The sequence below is a fragment of the Crocodylus porosus genome, unplaced genomic scaffold, assembly GCF_001723895.1.
Source record: "Crocodylus porosus isolate Cpor-Errol unplaced genomic scaffold, CroPor_comp1, whole genome shotgun sequence".
Lineage (NCBI taxonomy): Eukaryota > Metazoa > Chordata > Crocodylia > Crocodylidae > Crocodylus > Crocodylus porosus.
In genome coordinates this window covers 3,387,873-3,408,049 of record NW_017728934.1, presented here as the reverse complement: position 1 = coordinate 3,408,049, position 20,177 = coordinate 3,387,873, and the positions used below count along the sequence as shown (strand labels likewise).

The following is a 20,177-nucleotide window of genomic DNA, read 5'->3' as shown; positions in this document are numbered from 1 at the left end:
AGGAGGGATGTGGACAACATGGAGAGGGTCCAGAGAAGGGCCACCCGCATGATCTGGGGACAGCAGGGCAGGCCCTACGAGGAGAGGCTACGGGACCTGAACCTGTTCAGCCTTTGCAAGAGAAGGCTATGGGGGGACATGGTGGCTGTCTATAAACTCACTAGGGGGGACCAGCAGGGTTTGGGAGAGACCTTGTTCCCCCGAGCACCTCCCGGAGTAACAAGGAACAATGGCCATATGTTGCTAGAGAGTAGGTTTAGACTAGACATCAGGAGGCACTACTTCACGGTCAGGGCGACTAGGATCTGGAACCAACTTCCAAGGGAAGCAGTGCTGGCTCCTACCCTGGGGGTCTTTAAGAGGAGGCTCAACGTTTACCTGGCTGGGGTCATTTGAGCCCAGTTTTCTCTCCTGCCCAGGGAAGGGGTTGGACTAGAAGATCTACCAGGTCCCTTCCAACCCTACATCTATGAATCTGTGAAGGAGGCCAAGGAACAAAGGATCCTAATCACCTTTCGATCTGTGTTGGCAGTGTTTAGGGGCCTTAGAACAAGAGTAAATTCGCTTAGACTTACTTCAAGACTTCTTTCCTCTCACGCTGCTGGGCACAAGAGCATTAGTGCTCTTGGAGTCTAGGACAAAAGCTTTGCTGGCTGCACTGGCTCTGGAGCACACCTGTTCTCCAGGCCACAGGACTCCTGATGCAGGAAAGATGCACGTTAACTCCTCAAACACATTAGAAACACTGCACTCGGATGACAGGCTGCATTCCTGCCGAGTGAGAGAACGAAGGGTCTCCTTCAGTGCTTTGATCAACCTGTTTCTTCATTTTGTTTTCCCATCAAGAATGTTTTCTAACACAAGGATGGTTCTTGACTTTTGTTATCATGCAGCAGCTCTTCATTAAATGGAGGTAGGAGTGCATCGCTTGGGGCGCTTGTACACACGAGGCGGGTTTCGTTCCCCTAAATTGAAACTGTACAAGCACCCTTGGATGGCGTTTGTTAACTGTGCTTCTACTGTGTTTGTTAATGCTTCTACTGGGAAAGGACTAAACTGTTCCATGTCAAGGTTGAGGGTACCTCACAGTAATGCTGGAGAGGAAGAAATGGGTGGTTTTGGAGTTGGGGAGGAGGGAAAAGGCCATAACTACAACCCAAACTATCCATCCTTCCTCAGCTTCCGTACTGCATTTCCCAAACCAGATAATAAAATTCTCCAGCCTGTGCTATGCTTAGTGTATCTGCTGATTTCACCCAGATGAGACAAAGTCTCCTGCAAGAAACAAATCTGGATTCAACAAGCCAGATGGGACGGTGTCTTAGAACAAGATATTATGTGGGCTTATTGAATGGGGCCAGTTTGGCCCCAATTACAGCCTTGATGCTGCCAGTTTGGCCCCACTAATAAGGGATGTAGCTCCAAACCATGGATAAGTTTCAAAGAAGCACTGGTGAGATCTCAGCTATGTGCGCTTTTCCCCTTTTGCTCAAGCCACTGAGCTCCACAATAATGAGGGATGGTCTTTGTATTTTATATTTGACTAACAGTCTGCATAGTATTTAGAGCTGAATTCTGCAAGGGGATTCGCCTGGTGCCAAAGGAAAGCATTCTGCTTAAAAATTACAGAGCATTGTGAATAAAACTCCTGGGCCAGAACTCCTACTCATCTAGTAGCCAGATGAAGACCATCAGCCTCCTTCTATGAGCAAATGAAATTACTCTGGGTTCACAAACACATGCACAAGTGGTGAAGTGTCAGCAGGGATAGCCCAGTACATCTCACCAGGAACTGGCAAAACGGATAGCTGTGCCGAGGTATCCTCAATCCCCTGGAATCCTTTATGTGTAGGAAGCAGTGCCGTCGGGGGCCCCTGAGCAGCCCTGCAGCATCGCACTCCTGCCCTTGCCATGAAGGGCTGCAGAGGGGAAGAGCCTGCCCTTGCCATGAAGGGCTGCAGAGGGGAAGAGGAAGGCAGGGCAAGCAGTGGTTTTGAAATTACAGCTTTGATGTTGCCAGGCACAAACTGACTCAGCCTTGGTATGTGGTGCCAGGAAATATCCTCCATGGGCCTCTGGGAAGGTGAACCCTCCGACAGCAGCCGCACCATATAGAGACAGACCAGCTGGTACCTCTGAGGCTGTGAACCAGGCAGGTGGAGCTGGGCACATGAGCTTCTGAGGTTATCATGTCTTGAACACACTCCTCATGTGCCCTACCTACGGGCTGTAACTGCAGCCAGAGATCAGCACAAGGGTGTTTCGTTCTTGTATCTCAGCAGCAATTTGCTGCAGGGAAGAACCAGCTCTCCAGGCACGGAAACCCCCTCCGTCCAGGCCCCATGGAGGTATCCCACCTGGGAGGCTGTGGCTCTTTGCTGTAAACATCCCTGTGGTGTCCCTTTCAAGACCTCCGTTAGCCTCTACAGCTAACGAGAAGCAGAAAAGGCCCTGGAAAGGTTTAGCCTGTAACATACTGCAGAGTAAAGGCAACTGCAGAGCTCTGTGAACCGGTGCTTGTGGCGGGCCAGTAGGAGGCGCTCTGGCATTGAGCCACCCACCCCCCTGCGCCCAACCACCTGCCAGGCTCCAAGTGCCTCCCTGGGGGCGCCTCGCTTCCGGCCGACCCCCTTCCTGGAGCCTGGCAGGTGGTCGGGCGCAGGGAGGTGGGTGGCTCAATGCCGGAGCGCCCCCTACTGGCCCGCCACAGTGCTCAGCTGTGATGGAGCGAGGGGTCAACCTCGGAGCTGTCCCACTATTGTCTACACAAGAATATTGCCTAGCCCAAGGTCAAAGAACAGCTCAGAGGTAGCAGCCACATCTCCTGACTCCAAGTACGTTGCAAGGACCTGGGCTCCACACTACTGTTGGGACCACTGCTCTCTTCTTTGGCTTCTCCCAGAAAAATGAGCTAACCTCAAGGTCTCTGGGGCTTTCTTATCGTGGCCCAAGTCATGGATCCCTATAAAAGCCTAAAGGACTGGGATCAGGGGTATGATGAGCTCTGTGCATCAGGCCAAGTGGACGAGTCTCCCACAAAGGTCAAGCTCATCTTTCAGAAGTAATGCCTTCCTGAGCCAATCCAGACTAGAACGAAGTCCCCAAGAAATGGGGACCTCTCCACCTCTCGCTCCAGCAAGCAGGCCCGGAGCAGTGTGGACATTGAAATTTATTCCAAAACAATCCTCATGGAACCAGTTCTTACCTGGGTCGAATCTGAAGTGCAGAGCATCCCACGACGGTGGGGAGCTGTGCCAGGAAGGATGCTGTCCTGCAGATTCAGCACAGCCTGCACACACCGGAGGTGAGGCGAAGAGGTCGTGGGAGCTGCCGTTGCTGGACAAAGATGGTGAGAGCGGGAGACCTGGACCGGACATCTTTAGCAACACAGTTTCTGGCTCCCAAGTCTGTTCAACCAGACACACCTTCTGTGTTACAATGAAGAGGCAGCCCGGTCTAACAGCACAATGGATACCAGGAAAGCTGGGGCCTAAGAAGCCTCTGCCCTTCTTTATGTCCCATTTCCCCTTTAGTCTTTGCCTTGGCTGGGCAACTGTTGGGATAGGGTCTGTCTCACGGTGTGCAAATGCACGGTCAGCAGGGTCTTGCTTTCAGGCCTCTTGGTATTTCCGCAATACTAATGATAATAACCCCTACAAGATGGGAATAAAACCTGACCCAATGCAGCCGGCTGTGTGGGGGGGTCCCTGTTTACAGGCTCCATCCAGCCCCTCTAGGCTGAGCCTCAGGTCACTCCAGCTGCATCTGCCTTCACCTAACAAGCTCCTAACACACAAACTGCTGCAGCACATGAAGAGGCAGTCAAACGCAGCCTGGCCCTGCACCCCTGAGCTCCAAGTGCCATGGGAGCACAGCAGCGGAACCTGCTACTTCACGATCTAGATTTTAATGTTTAAATATTTTATTAAGAACCTTAAAGTATTTACTAGCCCTTTACAAGCTACCAATGCAGAAATGCAACTAAAATATACAGCAGGACCAGATTCACTCCTAACGGGCACCAAGGAGAAGTCGGACCTAGCAGACTTACACCAGGTAAAGAAGGGGACTCAAGCCCGATGGAGTCAGAGGATGTGTGCGTCTGAGGGAGGGATGGGGAGGAAAACCCCAAGGACTTCCATTTTATTTACACTAGGACGGGTGAGAGAGGGGGATGAGGCCTCATGGAGTGACTCCTGATTTACACCGGTGTCAGAGAGGAGTCACGACCAGTGGGGTCAGATCCTCAGGTGGTATCATCCAATGCAGCTGCGTTGGCATTACATTTACACCCGTGGCAGGCTTCACTCAGGGGGAGGGCACGGGGAGTCTCTTTGTTCACTCAGTCGGTACCCACAATTTATGTTTCCAGCTACACTTGAAGTCATTGTCCATCTCCCACCTCTCCCATCGGTTCAAGGTTTCTGGAGAAGGATATCGTGGCCTTCTGGCTCCTTACACCTGGGGCTGTTTTTACACGGCGTCCTTCACCTAAGCGCCATCATGCCGAGCACTAGGTTTTACCCATCCAGTTGCCTGAAATCCCAATACCCGGGCTCCTTATACAGAGCGCGGGGAGTACTATGTGCCTAAAGGCTCGTCTGTAGGGGGGAAAGGTACCGCACAATAAACTTGAGTGTAAATTTACACCACACTGGCTACTCAATAGTAATGCTCTTTGCAGACTGCTTTAGCACAAACAAATGTAAGGTAGTTTACCCCTCCGGACCAGAGCTTAGCAAGGATTTTTATTTAAGAGCAGTTCAGATCGACCGTCCTTGCTTCCTCGCCCCAGGTATTTTTCACCTGTGCCTTCCTTGCAGAGCTCCTTCCACTCATCCAGTTAATATGGCAATTTTGACTTCTTCCTGTACAGACACATGTACATCTCCCAGCTCAGGAACCCCCCTTCTCCTCCCACTCTTTTGGGTGTGTCACCTTTGAAGTGAAATCAGGTAAATAGTCGCTGTCTCCTGGCGCTTGTGGCAGGGGAATCTCTCGGCAGGAAGCAGGCAGGCGGGCACGCTGGAGCCGAACAGCGAGCAAGGCTTTGGCAGGGGCTGGCTTCATCCTTCAAGGGATGCTAAAGGATCCCGAGAGCAGCTTGTCCAGGCCGTTCCAACCCGGGCAGCCGAAGAAGGAGGCTGAAGGACAGCCGCTCCTGCACCGTGATTCAGAAGAAATCTTGGTGAGGACCAGATGCCCGTCTGCAGAGGTAACAGGCAAGATCACCTCCTTTATTCTGAGGTGGGCTGAAGAGCATAGCAGCTCCAGGCCTGCAGCTTTTGATGATGTCTCAGTCACCCGGCACTTGCAGTGGGAGCAGGGAGGGGTGCACCCAGAAGGCAGGGATGGCCCCATTAAACGCTGTTTCTTGGGGCGGCACAAACCAGGAGTTGCTTCATAAAGCCAAGGGAGCTGTGGTGAGCGACCTAAACAACAAGCTCCTATAAAGAACGTGTCCCCGCATCACGAGCATCGCCCTGGAAGGAGCTGAACTCCTCGCCTTGCTGCTGAGGTGACCCAGCACCTTTCAGGAGCATTATTCCTTGCAGCTGCTTAATTAAACACAATATGCATAAAGAAAACATCCTGATGCCGTTCTGCCTCCGAGTTTAGGATACTGAGACTCGATTCTTAGCTCTGCCACAGGCTCCCCATGACACCTGGGACAATTCAGCTCTCTGTGCCTTGGTTTTCCTGCCATTAAAACAAGGACAATCCCCCTCCTTCAGTGGTGCATGGCGCTCTGTAGGTCTAGTGGCCAGGTAGACATCATGTACCATAAATCTGCACAGCATCGCTGAAACCCAGCGGAGTTGCACTCACTTACCTGCAGAAGGAGCTGGCCCCTCGGATGCGTTTTACAGGAGATTTCCTGTGCGTGGGTGGAGGGAGGGGTGTGAATAGCGAGTGGCGTTGCCCTAGGAAAGAGCGCTCTGTTCATGTGAAGTGTGGCCAGCAGTTATTTTCAAGCAGCAGCCCCGATCCTGATCGCCCTGAAGCAGAATCAGGTTCCAGGAAAGAAAGTACTGTATTTTCTTGCATACAACTTGCACTCCCCACCCCTGCCAATCAGTTGCTGGAAATTGGGGTGAGCAGTTTAAGTGAGGAAATACAGCGACTTGCTGCTTCTACAGCATGAGCCTCTGGCCGGGGAAAAGAGATGGCAACGCTGCACAGCGAGTGCTTGGGGCTCCCTAGCAGCTGGCTGTGGACCAGAGGAGCCAAGAGGTCGCTGGCTCTATTCTGCTCTATTTTTAAAGCAAAGCTGAGCCAACGGTGCCAGGGCAGAGGCTCGGGCTGAATGAGCTGGTGGGGGCCCCCAGCTGACTTCTGGGGGGCTGCTGGATAGGATCAGGCCCCCCGCTGACCTGGTCAGCACTGCTGGCCGCTCACCCAGCTCCGCTCAAGAGAGGAGAAGAGAGGTTGAGCAGTTTGGCCCGGCTGGTCCCTGCAGCTAGGAGGTTAACAGAGCAGCCATAGTGTTTGTGACCGCAGCTGCCTGAACTTTCAGTGGAAAAATACCATGCTTACCAGTATTTTCGAGGAAAGATCTTTTTTTCCCCCCTCATTCTGCCTTTCAATAACATGGTACACATCTTACTTGGGGGGGACTGTATGCAAGAAAACACAGTGCAAGGAGCCTGGCTTGCCAAGAGTTCCTCCCGCTGTATCTTAACACAGGCGTGCAGGCCAAGGACGACGCCTCGCGGTCACTGCCTGCAGGGGGACGGTCCCGTCCCAGAGGGCACCGCACTGTCACACAGCAGTGGGGAGCTTGAAGTAGGATGTGGGAGGCAGATGCCAGCGAGAACAACTTCCCCATTAAAACTAAGTTGGGCAAACAGGGAACAAGCTCCCCCCAAGGAATATCATGGGACGGGATTTTGAACGAGCCTGGCAGCTGGTAGGGGCACAGATCCAGGGACCCTGCCGCTTGGGGTGTAGGCAGAGAAGAATCGTCTCCCCGTGGAAGACCGGAGCTCCCCAGTCCAGAGGCAGCGGGAGCACTAGGTTTTGGCTCAGCCCTTGCCAGGTGCGGTCTGCTCTCTTTACCCAAGCTGCAGGAGCCCCCGGGCAAGCTATTCTCTTGCAGGACATCAGAACAGGGCCAGGTGCCTGCAGCTTCCTTCTGCAGTGCTTTCCAGCAGGACACAGAGGAGGGAGTGGGGCAGCTGGAGCCTGCAGTGCATCAGCATGTCTCTCTGGAGTCCTGGCTGGGGCAATCTGTGCACGTCCTTGGAAACTTTAAAGAGCAGGTTACACAGACAACTGACGGGGAAGGGTTAGTCAGGTGCGATCCTGCTGTGAGCAGGGAGCTGGACTAGATGACCTTGTGAGATCCAGTCGTACGATCCTACGAGGCTGGCGTGCAAGTGAGGGTGAAATGGGCATGTGCTGCATGAAGTGCTCTCATTGAGTCACATTGCCAGGGGGGTCCAATTTGGTGTCACCCCACTGATGTCAAAGACACCGGGCACCACCTCAATTGAAAAATCAGCCACCCTGTTCTCTGTGTGCTGAGACCTGTCGCCCAGCAGCCTCCTGCATGGGTCACCTTGAGCCAACCCAAGCCCGCGGTTCTCCGCCTTAGACGCAAGGGCCCATGGGGAAATGCCAGCTCTTCGTTTCCGCTTGCCATTTGCCTGCAGAAAAATAATAAGAGTCATTCTTGTGGCAGAGCACTCAGAAAGATCACGACAAGGCAGAGCGCATTTAACACTTTGGATTCCTATTTTTAAATATCTGAGTTAAACGGTGTTCCCGCACCTAACCATGCTAACACCATGCGGTACCCATGAAAGGACCTTAAGGCACCCCAGGCTGCCGCAGCGCCCTGGTTGAGACTCGCTGCCCCAAGCTGCGCTGCGGGTCACTGCGCTCGCTCCACAAAAGGACGACGCGCTGCCCCCTCCTCGTTTCCATTTCCACCATCTGAGATGCACGTCGCCCGGGCCAAGTAATAACACGTGGGAAAAACAACAGTGCAGAGCAACAACACAGCTAGGAGGAACTGCAGGGTGATTGCAGAGGTGATAGCAGAGCTGGGAGGGATGCCAGTGCAGGCTGTTAAATGCAGCGCTGAAGCTAAGGGCAGAGGAGGAGCTGCGAGCAGCAACAGCAGAAGCAGGAGAGATGCGTGGAAGGATCCTGGCGATTCTTGGCTGACGCCAGCTGGGATCCGGCTGCAGGAGCTGCTCGCCCCCCTAGCAGGAGACAGCAGAGCCTCCGTGGACGGAGCATGCCCTGAAAAGCAGCCTCTGAGCTTTTCAATCCTCCTTGGATGCTGGTGTGGTCTTCTAGTAATAGCCAACGGCAATGCCCAAAAGGTCATTGCTCTAGCTAAACTGTTAGAGGTCTGCAGCCCTCACCTGGAGTGAGATAATATTGCCAAAGAAAGGCTTTGCGGCCCGTGCGCCAGAGCCTGAGCTGGTGGCACCAGGCAGAGCATCACTGAAGTCGCTGGAGTTAACAGCGGCAGCCTAGCCCAAGCGTCACTGCTGTGGGGAGCGGGAGGGAAGCCTCCAAACCCTTCTCCCGCATTTTCCATTGGAAAGGCTGACTGCACCTTGCAGACAGGAATGAATAAAACCTCTCTGTTGCCGTAAAGATTTTTCACAGAAGGGCAAGCTGCGGCAGAGAGAGAAGCCGCTTGCCAGGGGGCATCTAGGAAAGCAGAGCGCAGCTGGGAATAGTTGCCCGATCTAAAAAAAGGGACCACTGCAGCCTTCGCCAGAGGGAATCTCCCCAGCCCACCATATCCAAGCGGCTTTGCAAGCCTCTGCATGAGGCGCCCGCACACTCGCCCCAGAACAGGAGTAGGGAATCCGCCGGCTTGTTCTGCATTGCTCCAGAAAGGGCCCAACATTACAGATGAACCAGCTCTGCATCTGCTCCTGAGAGGAGATTTGGTAGCAAGTCTGATCCACACTTGATCCTTGTAACTTTTTTCCTGCAAAGACTCTGGTAAGGAAGCATGGGACAAGCAACAGAAAGGGCAGTGGAGAGATGGGGAGGAGGCGGAGAGGACAATGACTTGGAAGCCAGTGGGAGGCTAGCCGACGAGTAATTTAGCTAACGGTGTTATTAAAGTACTCCCACCCCGTTCATCCATTCGCCGTAACAAAATGTAGCCATAACATTGCATAGGAAGACCCTGAACTTGGAGGAGGTTCTTAATCAGCCCCGTTCTTGATCCCATCTTTAGCTCTTAGTGGAACAATATTTCTAGCAGGGACTCGGGTCTGAGAAGAACGGCAGCACAGTTTCTTGACCAAAAATGGGTCGATCGGTTTATTTGCTTCGAACCCCCCAGCCGCCAAGGCTGCACATGCAGAGACTCTCCCCGTGAGAACCTGCGAGAGGTTTCAGAACCATTTTCTTTCTTCCTTCCTTAGGTGAAGGTTGCCTGGTAAAGAGCCTCGGTGCATCGGGAGTCATTGTAACCTCCCACAGCTCCGCGCTGATCTTTCGGGCCACGGCCAAGGCGTCCGGCACCTGCTGCGAGCTACAGCCTGTCTCCAGCTGCCATCCTGGCTCCCAGGCACCTGCCTGCAGCTCCCGCTCCAGAGAACGTGAACGAGTTTGAACGGGAGAGCGGGGCCCGGGCGAGCAGATGAGCTCGTGCACTTTGCAGCCAGAAGAGAAACTCTCGCAGATAAGCAGCGTCTCCGTTCGTGAGGCTCAGCGGGCAGAGACTGGGCTGCAAGGGACCGAGTGACGTGGGCCTGATCAAGCAAGTTCGGCCACGGAGGAAAAGCGTCTATTCTGCGGAGCAACCGGCAGCGGCTTTTCTCCCCTGACCCCTGGATCCTTGGAAGGACCCTATAATGTCACCGCCAAACTCTTCGGATGCCCGGGAGCTGTGGTGCTCCTCCGTGGCGGCTGCACAGTGTTGTTAAGCTGGGTGACGCCAAATCATGAACAGTAACTTCTGCAGGGCCCTGGCTGACAGGAGGCCGATGGCTCCCTCCGCCTGCATGCAGCTGGCACTTTCTCCTCCTCCCCGCCACTCCTGCCATCCTGTGCCGGACGCCGTGGCTGCCTTTCCCTTCTGGCTCCACCCCACCGACCTTGACCCGAGCTGCTACAATACCTGTGGCGGCGTGATCTCTTATGTCCCTTTCCACCGTCATTTTGGGGTCTGTGACTACCCCTTCGAGCCTGCCTTCATCCAGAAGAGGAACGAGCGGGAAAGGCGAAGGGTGAAGTGCGTCAACGAAGGCTATGCCCGGCTCCGCGGCCACCTCCCGGGCACCATGTCAGAGAAGCGCCTGAGCAAAGTGGAGACCTTGCGAGCTGCCATCCGGTACATAAAGTATCTCCAAGACGTTCTCAGCAGAGGCCCCGAGGGGCCGGCTCCAGAAGCCGACAGCAGCCTGGCGGAGCGTGCAGCTCCCGGCTGCTCCTTCGCACCGGACGGCAGCGATGAGGAATCCAAGGTGACCTCCTCCTCTTCGTGCTCAGCCCTGCCGCCCTCCTCCCCCGAGCCAAGAGGAGCTAATCGGAAGGACTGCGCCAGCACAACCTGACCCGGTGCTTGGAAGAGCAGGGACTGTCCGCCAAGGCTTCCTGAGAAACTTTAAGTCTCAGCTGGAAGAAACCCCTTTCAGATGTCAGGTGTCCCACCTCCCGCATCCTACTTCAAGCTCCCCGCTGTGTGTGATAGCGCGGTGCCCTCCAGGACGGGACCCCCCGCCTGCAGGCAGCGACCGCGAGGCGTCGTCCTTGGCCTGCACGCCTGTGTTAGCGGGAGCAACTCTTGGCAAGTCACAGCCGGGCTCCTTGCACTGTATTTTCTTGCATACAACTTGGCCCCAAATAAGATGTGTACCATGATACTGCAGCACTCTTAGCTATTAAACTGCAGTAGCTGCAAGTCACAATAACCCTGCCCTATTTCCCCTTCTGCTAGGTCCAGTTGACCCGCATGGGCATCCAAATAAATGGGCTGCACAGAGCTGACTGTGGTTCTGTTACTTTAGCACCTAGCTCCAGGAACGGGTTGGCTTCAGAAATTGCCGGACAAAGCCAACAATCCCTGTGAAGCCTCTCGGCGCGTTCAGTGTGATCCAGTGCAAGGACGATCCTGTCGGGGAGACTTTTCAGATGAGAAGGGGAACGGGTCCTTGCCCCAGTGCAAAACTGCCAGTTGCCCGAGATGGGTCCTTGCCCCTGCGTCTGGGGGGTTGCTCTCTGTGTTGGGTTTCTCCCTTTGGGTCCCAGAGGCATTCGCGCCCCACAGCAGGGAATCCAGCTGAGCTCTTCCCACACCCGAGTTCAGCTTTATTCTATCAAAGCATAAAAGCGTTTGCACTCTGCTTGGGCCCCCGAGGAAACACTGCTCGTCTGCGGTTCCCCAGGTCAGCCCTGCTCTCCTCCCCAGGCTCACACGATCCTCGCCACCCAGACCTACCTGCTCCCCGCAGCTCGCTCTCCCAGGACCTTCCCCAACTCACGGCCCCCCTTTCCTGCACTCTGCCGAGTTGAGTCTCAGGCCTGAAACCTTCTGGGACCCCTGGTCACAGCTTCAGTTCAGGCTCCCCGTTCCCAAGATTCACACGCCATAAGGGAGCAGTACTCAAACACCTACAGAAATCTCAACTAGCATGGTCTTCTTTTCGTGTCTCTACACAACATTTGACCATTTTGTTACACATGCACGCGCTTATTTATTGTACTTCACAAGGTCTTGCACTGTGTGCGCCTTCAAGCAGTGGGCGCTGTAGCAGGTGTTGCATAGTCTGAGGCTCTGTGTTGCAGTTACGGGTAGCTGAACCAACAGTAGAGCCCCACTTCTTCAGTAGGTCCTCGGAGCATCTGAGTCCGGTGTGCAGGCCTGTGACCCGATATCATGCAAGTGCTTCTGAGAATCACATCTCAAACCCGGTTAGGAGAGACAGCTGTGGCAGGCCTTCACTTTCCCACTGGAGAAACAGATACGGTCCTAATGCCAGGGGAGAATAAGCCTGCTGCCCCATCCAGCCACTTTGGCAAAGAGTTCAGACTCCCGGTCAAGAAAAGGAGCTGGGGGTTTCAGCTGAATATGAGCTAACAGTGTGGCCTTGTTGCCAAGAAGGCTAATGGCATCCTTGGCTGTATTAGTAGGGCCGCTGAAATGTTTAAAAAACAAAAAGAGAAATTCTAGTATTTATATTCTAGCATTTTTTTTTGTTTGTTTTTTAAACATTTCACTTGGAAGCAGAAAAGACCCCCTTATTCAAACTGCTCCTGACTTTGGGACTCTGGGCCCAGCGTCTATTCTACCTATTGAGGTATCTAAGTAGATGTAAGCACCTAAGTCCGATTGTATCCCACTCTGTTCAGGACTCTTAACGTTAATTAATGCATCTACTCCTGTAACACACAGTCATCTTACCCTTTATGACTGAGTCATAAAAAAAAGCAGCAAGGAGGAGGACAAACTACTTATTTTGTCCTAACTGTTTTCCAGGGACGTGAGCAGGGTGGACTAAAATTGTTCCTGTCCAAGGGGCCACCGCTGTTGGACTCCCTCGGTTTAAATGCTGTCAGGATGCTGTCGCTCCAGTGTTTGTCCCCTTAAAGACCTTGTTGCCGAAAGGATGACCACCAGGCTCGGTTTATGAAAAATAAGCTCAGCCAAATTTATTACCTACGAAGCACCAAACATTAACACCCATAGCCAAGGAATGACAGGGTATTAGCCAGGATATTTATGCTACAGGACTGGCATGATTGACAGACATGCTCCCTAAACCTAGCACAAAAATGTCAAGGGTTCCCAGACCCTCCTTTGTACCCTAATCAAGACAACTCTTGCTCATAGCAGGGGTGCCCAAACTGTGACACACATACCGCAAGTAGCACAGGCAACCTCTGCGGTGCCTGGCAGATGAGTGAAGGAACGGGCAACACAGCAGCAGAGAGGGAAGGAAGTAGAAAGCAGGGGAGCGGCGCAGGCAAGGAGCAGAAAGCAGTGCAGACTGGGCAAAGACACAAGCCAAGAAAAGAAAACCAGAGCAGCAGATGGTACAGACTAACTAAACCTACTCATCTGAAAAACACTGTCCAGGGAAAATTTTGTCTTGAGAAGACGTACCTTTAAAATCAATAAACCTTCCTGGACTCAGTGAAGAGGAGGTGTTCTTATTTAAATTCCACCCCAATTGATAAATCTAATTAACTTAACTATAATGCACAGCTATACCTACAAGCACATAAGAAACATCCAGAGTTGCTATATTAGTGATAAAATGCTTTGGAACGGTTGTTAAGCTTTGTGCTTAGGTCAAGAAAAGACCTGACATTTGGTCGAGTAGCCACCTCCTCCCCTCCGACCACCACCTGCCTCCTGTTTTTGTTCTTGCAGTTTCCACGAAGCGTCCGGTGCTGGTCGCTGTCAAAGACTAGATGAATCTAATCCTTACCCTTCTGTCTGCTTGCACACTCATCTATCTTGTTATCCACCCTTAGGCATACCTGTCTATCATAGCTCTTAGTCCCTGGGATGAAAACTAGACTACATTCATAGAATCATAGAAAATGAGGGTTGTAACGGACCTCAGGAGGTCACATCTAGTCCAACCCCCTGCTCAAAGCAGGACCAGCCCCAACTAGATCATCCCAGCCAAGGCTTTGTTGAGTGGGGTCTTAAAAACCTCCAAGGATGGAGACTCCACCACCTCCCTGGGAACCCGTTCCAGTGCTTCACCACCCTCCTAGTGAGACAGTTATTCCTAATATCTAACCTAAACTTCCCTTGCTGCAACTTGAGCCCATTGCTCCTTATTCCGTCATCTGCCACCACTGAGAACAGTCCAGCTCCGTCCTCTTTCAAACCACCTTTCAAGCAGTTAGAGGCTGCTGTCAAATCCCCCGTCAGTCTTCTCTTCTCCAAACTAAATAAGCCCAGTTCCCTCAGGGAGGCTTGAGCTGAGGGCTCATAACTAGTGTCGCTGGAAGTCCCAAGATCAAACCAAGGCAGAAAACTCTTTGCCACCGGTTGCGACTGGTGTCCCTAGCGATCATCCCCAGGGAAGAAGCCCGTTTCTGGAGACAAGAGCTGCCCTCGGCTCCGTAAAGAGAAACTCCAAATTCCCACCAGCTTCCAATCCAGCCTCTGTAGCGACCACGGCAAGCGCCGTCCGTCTAACAAAACAAAGGCCGAGGCCGGACAGAAGCAAGACAAGCGGTTCTAGAAGCAGAAAAGCCGCGATGATGTCACAGACCCGGGGGCAGTTCCGGAAGTGCCGGTTCTGCACCCAGGACGAGCCCGGCGCTTGGTGCAGTAGGTGCACAAAGCCTGGTGAGCAGCTCTCCAGGAAGGGATCCATGGGTCCGGGAGCTCCAAAGGGCCCAAGCCCAGCTCCTATGCCTGCTAGGCCTGAGGAAGGGGCCAGGGCAGTCCTTGGCTCTGCGCGAGTTGTCAAGACACCTGCAACTCCACTGACTGTCCATGGTCCAGGGGGCCATCAGCTTCCAGGCTGGTCTGTGGGACAGTGAGCACTTTCCCCTGGCCCCACTGATACTGCTGAATGATGGCTGCAAAGCAGGGTGGGCATCAGTTCGCATACTGTGCTGCTCTCATGACAGACACTAACCCCGATTACCACCTTCTCCTTTGCAGAATACCCTGCCAGGGCAGGCCGTGCTGGGGCCGGGGGCCCAGCCACCACCAGACAGCCCCCCGAGCCACGGTTCCTGCCCTGGTCCAGCCCCTGCACTTCACCAGGATGACGGTTCTTGTGCTGCTCTCCGTCCTGGCCGGCCTCCTCGCGGGCTGCGCAGGGAAGATCTTCCAGCGCTGCGAGCTGGCCCAGGCGCTGCACGAGGCAGGGATGAATGGCTTCCACGGGTACAGCCTGCCCGACTGTGAGTGCGACCGCCCCTGGTGTGGGCTCATTGTTATTTTCCCTCAGCTTCTCCCTATGGGACTCCAGGGATAGTTGCTCCTCAGCCCCTCGCCATCAGGCTCCACACACCCACTTGCTGTGGGGCTCGCTCCATGCACACTCAGCGCACTGCCCCTTGCCCCGGGGATGGGTGCAGGTGCTTGGCTGGGATGGGTTGAGTCAGGGATGATCCTTGAGCAGGGGAATGGACTAGATGATGTTGTGAGGTCTCTTCCAGCTCAACTTGCCTATGATCCTCCAGCAACCTCCCCTTGGGTCTCTGCACCTATTCACTCCCAGCCTCACCATGGAGGGAGCGGTGCTTATTCATCCTCTGGCCCTTCCCTCTGAGGCTCTATGGCAGGGGGGTGGGCAAAATGCCAGGCCATTCTATCCGGCCCACGGGGCCCCTAAAAAATTTAGAAAAGTAATATTTATCTGCCCCTGGCTGCCTGTCATGCGGCCCTCGATGGCTTGCCAAAACTCAGTAAGCGGCCCTCTGCCCAAAATAGTTGCCCGCCCCTACTGTGTGCATACGCACTCCTCAAACACTCACTCTGGGGCTCTGTCTTGATGCCTCTCCCTCTGCTAGGGCTCTGCATGGCTTTCTTCGAGAGCGGGTTTGATACAGGCACTGTGGTCCATGAACCTGACGGCAGCTCTAACAACGGCATCTTCCAGATCAACAGCCGCCTGTGGTGCAACGACTACAAGACCTCATCAAGCAACCTCTGCCACATGCACTGCAGTGGTGAGAGCCTCCTGCCAAGCGTCAGGACTGTCCTCGTGGGGGCCTGTGCTGCAGAGAGCAAGGGGGTGGGATCTAGGGGAAACAGTCTCCCTTGGGAGTCACCGTTGACTAATCCAAGCTGCCTTCTGGACCCAAGGCATTGTGGGATGGCAAGAAAAGATCCACCTTTCCCTCCAGCAGGTGGGAAAGTGGACAGTGGGGGCTGAGGTCAGTTTATTTGAATAGACCTGGGGCCCCAAGTGCATGGGGTTGCACTCCCTTAGACTCTCAGTATCGCTCTTACCTTCCTTCCACAGATCTGCTGACCAGTAACATCAAAGATGACATTGTATGTGCCATGCATATTGTGCAGCAGCCCCAAGGCATGGGGATCTGGTAAGGCATAGCTGGATGACAGGGTGCGAGCGGGCTGCCAACCTAACACTGTCCAGCCCTTCACCAAGTAATGCAACCAACCACAATACTCCACAAATCTACACAGCACTGCACAGTGCAATGCAGCATTACACAGCCCAGCACAGATATACACGATGCTGCAGACTGCCACACAACATTACAGACTGCAATGCACACCTCCACCGCCCCATGTCACGCAGTACAAGCCTACAAGGCAGTGCTGTGCAGCAACGCAAATTTGCACAGGGACGCAGAAAACTGCACGGGGCAACGCAAATGCACATAACCCCACACAGAGCCGCAGAGCATTAACCGATGCAACATAAATGTGCATGGTGCTGGACTGACAGCCATCCGCACTGCTTAACAAACTGACAGCTGTACACTAAACAATGAAACAGTGCAACACAAAATTATATATTGCAGCACAGCACACTGCTAGAAAGCAAAGCAGAGCACACAAAATGCTGCACAGGAAGGTATAATGTAATATAGCAAAACCCAATGTTGTAGGACAACAAGCCCTACAAAAGGCTGCAATGTAAACATAAATTACCATATTTCCGCAAACCCACGACACCTTCTAATTTAAGGCAGTTCCCCCACCATTTAGATCCTAGACATGGAAAATGTAAAAACGTAAAAATTGGTTGCAATTTTCCATGTCTAGAATCTAATTCTGGAAGATAACCTTAAATCTGTGTTGTCTGCCCACCTCTGCATGCAACAGCCCTGGGGTAGGCAGCCTTGCCCATCTCCCCCTTCCCCTGCCCCGTACTCAACCCTAAAATCCTATGCTGAATGAAGGGAAAACCTTGTCTTGTATCTGAGCACATGCGGTACCACACAAGCAACACAACTATATTCTTACAACCTGTGTCCACATACCACAGAGCAGAAGATCCCTGTATGCGGTTGGCCTGCTACAGCAGAGGCTGTTGCATCTCAGTGCTGGGCAAACAAGTGCGGTTTAGCATCCTAGGGGCTCTTGGCACCAGGTGACTGGTCCCCAAGTAGAAACAATGCAGCTGTGACCCAGGTGCCCAGCTGCAAAGGGGACTGCATCTCAGTGCCAGGTAATCCGTCCCCATGTGCCACTGCTGCGATTAATGGCAGCTGATTTTACTGACCTGTTCTCTCTGTTTTCCCCTCTCAGGATGAGCTGGAGGCAGCGCTGTAAGGGCCAGGACCTCTCCATATGGGTAGAAGGCTGTAATGTGAAAGGCGGCTGAAGGAGTGCCGGGGAGGCCCAGCATCGGTGAAATGGGGCACCCTAGAGTCACTTGCAAGACCTCCAGCACCTTATCCTAAAGTTCAGTGAAACGCTCCTCGACCCTTAAATTCTCTGCCCCTTCGCTAGCCCCAAACTGCGCGGTTGGTTTAACTGGGAAAGGGGCAGGGGCCTTCCCCTTCATAACAGGACTGAACCATAGGGAGCAGTTTCCTCAAATAAATGCAGCTGGAGGTCTGTTAAATGACAAGTGTCAAGAATTGTATTGGCCGGTGGTGAGCGCTTAGAGCAGGGAGAGGGGCTGGGAGTCAGAGCTCCTGGGGTCTCTTTCTAGTGCTCGAGGGGCTGGGAGCCGGGACTTGCAGGCTCTATATTTTATGCTAGTTATCCATTCCCTTGGACCCTAGCATCCCTGGCCATTTACAGATTTACATGTTTCTAGGTCTGATCTGGACTACAGCTGTCACTATATACATGTGGGTGTCTGTAGTCCAAATTAAAATTGGCTCCAGTCTGAATTAACTAATCCTTATTGAATGAGGATTAAAGATGATTCAGACTAGGGCAGTCTGAACTAGGCAATTTAACCTGCATTAATTAACATGCATCTATAAGTCCTTAGGAACTTGGCAGGCAAGTGGTAAATATCAATCCTGGCAAGGGAAACTCAACTGGGTTTTTGCAACAGAGGCTATCAGGCACAAAGTAACACCTTTATAAGGTCTAATGTGCCAATAACACCTCACCAGGACTAAGTACCAGTATCCTAAACGCCCAGTCCTGCCCAAGCACACGGACTACTAGTCTGTAAAGGAGACAAGCCCCCTTGACTTCCCCCCTGCCAACATATTGGCTGAGATAGTCATCTACACTCAGGTTAATCGCACCCATTAAGGCAGGGGTGCACAAAATGCGGCCCACCAGGCCATTCTATCTGGCCTGCAGGGCCCCTAAAAAATTTAGAAAATTAATATTTATCTGCCCTGGGCTGCTTGTCTTGAGGCTCTCTATGGCTTGCCAAGCTCAGTAAGTGGCCCTCTGCCTGAAATAATTGCCTGCCCCTGCATTAAAGCTTCTAGAACAGCACTTAGATAACTGTCAGTAGGCTTGCAACAATGCAGCAGTGCTTAAAAGGCCTATCGCCTCTTAATTATTTCCAACAGCAAGTGCTAAGCACGTAAGTACATACACAGAGGCTGCAAATTAGGTCTGTTAAGGGGCAGATGGTTAATGATCATCCAACTCTTAATTCAAGTTGAAATTTGATTCAAACTGAGTGATGCAAATCAGTTAACAAGGTTTAGAAAAAGGTGAGTGTATCTACAAATATACCCTGTCTTGCTCCCTAAACCAGTGGTTCTCAACCTTTTTTGTATCAGGACCCATTTGCAAAGATGGATGGCTTGTTCTGACCCACACCTTGCTAGTGCCCAACCCACAGACTGGATTTGTTAAGTGTCATCTAAACAGGGACTAGATTTTAATCCTATTACCTGGATTAGTTTTGATGACCCCTATGCCCCCATGGGTTTATTTTGTTGTTCGTTTCAACCCCTTCTGCTGGTCACAGCACTGCCCTCTCTTTCTGCCCTTGCAACCACTTCAGCCTGGCTATATCCACAGCTGCACTGGCCATCCCATCCATAAGGCGCTCACACCACAATTATTTTGATATTCCTAGCATCAGGACGTCATAGCCAGATCTGCCTGCGTGAACTTCTCAACTGCATCAGTGCCATCTATACTGCACCATGGGGTATGTCAGCCATAAGGGGTACTTCTCCATTTTGCTTTGGCACAATGGAAGGGTGCCAAAGCTATGGCCCCCAGAGCTGTGTCGTGCAGCCTGCAAAGCTCCTAGAAACGCCAGAAATTTCAAGGTAGGGCAAGCAAGGGTGGGTCCCACTACCAAGTTCTACAATTCAAAGCCTTGTTGGCTAGGCCCCAGACCTTTGCAAGGACTGCGACAAGACCATTACTTCTTTCCTGTAAATAGTTCTTTAAGTTCCTGTAAATAAGAAAGTGTCATTTCCACACTACAGTTCTCAGGATACTGCAGACTACAGGAAGCAGCTTGCTCACCTTCGGCCAAAAGCTACCAACTGCAGCTGTAAAGGGATTTACACTGGATTTCACCCCTAGTGCTCGCCGCCCCAGGGAGAAGCGGCTGCCATTTCAGCAGCATCTCCGATACTGCTTCTGTTCCAGCGAAGAAAAAAAATCTGCTTCCCCATTTAAGACATGCACCCCCATTTTGGAGGGCTGGTTTTGGTGGAAAGGCTGTATGTGGTATGTGACAACATTTCAAAAAGGGAGGGGGCTCTTTAGGGTGGATTCTCCAATCCCTCTTACTTTCTTTGTACTGCTCAGGCAGTGGCAAAAAGAGCAGAAACTATCCCCAAGTCTCCTGATTGTTGCAGATTCAGCTGCTCCCTCGCCTACAGCTGGCTGCATTACAGGGGAGAAAATATTTAGAAATGTCTTCAAGGGCAACAGGTTTGGCGAATTTGAGCCGTATAATGTTTTCACTCCCAGGCAGACATCCATCAGCTACTTCAAAATGGCAGTGGCTGCGTTCAGGGGTGCCCTCTCCAGCCAGGGAGCGCGATGGATCAACAGCAGACTTCCCCTCTCCCTGTGTTGGGGAAGCAGCGTGGACTCTGCAGCCCCCATCTTTTGGGGACATCACCACTTCCCTGGTGAGGGCCACAAGGGTAGCCCCACCCCTTGCCAGGTGCCCCGCCCCCTGGTCACCATTTTGGGACCAGAAGTCCCATCTCTAACCCCTGACCTTTGCCACCAGAAGTCCCTCCCCTTGCCTTGGAAATACTCCTTTGGGAGGGGTGGGGGGGTTGCCATCTTGAAAGTGAAAGAAGACCCAAAGCATATACTAAAAAAACCACAAACTACTATAATTGGGGGG

General features: G+C 52.7%; 3 protein-coding genes across 6 annotated transcripts; all 3 read left to right on the top strand.

Annotated features, from left to right (window-relative positions):
* The first annotated feature begins 2,743 nt into the window (after positions 1-2,743).
* On the top strand, positions 2,744-9,533 carry LOC109317573. 2 transcript variants are annotated; one of them, XM_019546314.1, is made up of 2 exons: positions 2,744-5,215; positions 9,402-9,533. In XM_019546314.1, the coding sequence occupies exon 1, from the start codon at positions 2,995-2,997 to the stop codon at positions 3,901-3,903; it is 909 nt and encodes a 302-aa protein (XP_019401859.1). In that variant the 5' UTR covers positions 2,744-2,994; the 3' UTR covers positions 3,904-5,215; positions 9,402-9,533. The 2 variants fall into 2 exon arrangements, with proteins under 2 accessions (XP_019401859.1, XP_019401860.1); XM_019546315.1 differs by lacking the exon at positions 9,402-9,533 and adding an exon at positions 8,626-8,659.
* Positions 9,534-9,600: 67 nt separating this feature from the next.
* ASCL5 (achaete-scute family bHLH transcription factor 5) lies at positions 9,601-11,135 on the top strand. Its single transcript, XM_019546194.1, has one exon. The coding sequence runs from the start codon at positions 9,924-9,926 to the stop codon at positions 10,533-10,535; it is 612 nt and encodes a 203-aa protein (XP_019401739.1). The 5' UTR covers positions 9,601-9,923; the 3' UTR covers positions 10,536-11,135.
* Positions 11,136-14,389: 3,254 nt separating this feature from the next.
* On the top strand, positions 14,390-17,585 carry LOC109317484 (sperm acrosome membrane-associated protein 3-like). 3 transcript variants are annotated; one of them, XM_019546192.1, is made up of 4 exons: positions 14,390-14,856; positions 15,469-15,627; positions 15,924-16,002; positions 17,180-17,585. In XM_019546192.1, exons 1-4 carry the CDS (start codon positions 14,520-14,522, stop codon positions 17,253-17,255), a joined length of 651 nt encoding a protein of 216 aa, XP_019401737.1. In that variant the 5' UTR covers positions 14,390-14,519; the 3' UTR covers positions 17,256-17,585. The 3 variants fall into 3 exon arrangements, with proteins under 3 accessions (XP_019401737.1, XP_019401736.1, XP_019401738.1); XM_019546193.1 differs by lacking the exon at positions 14,390-14,856 and having other exon boundaries at positions 15,389-15,627; XM_019546191.1 differs by lacking the exons at positions 15,924-16,002; positions 17,180-17,585 and having other exon boundaries at positions 15,469-15,840.
* The last annotated feature ends 2,592 nt before the right edge of the window (positions 17,586-20,177 follow it).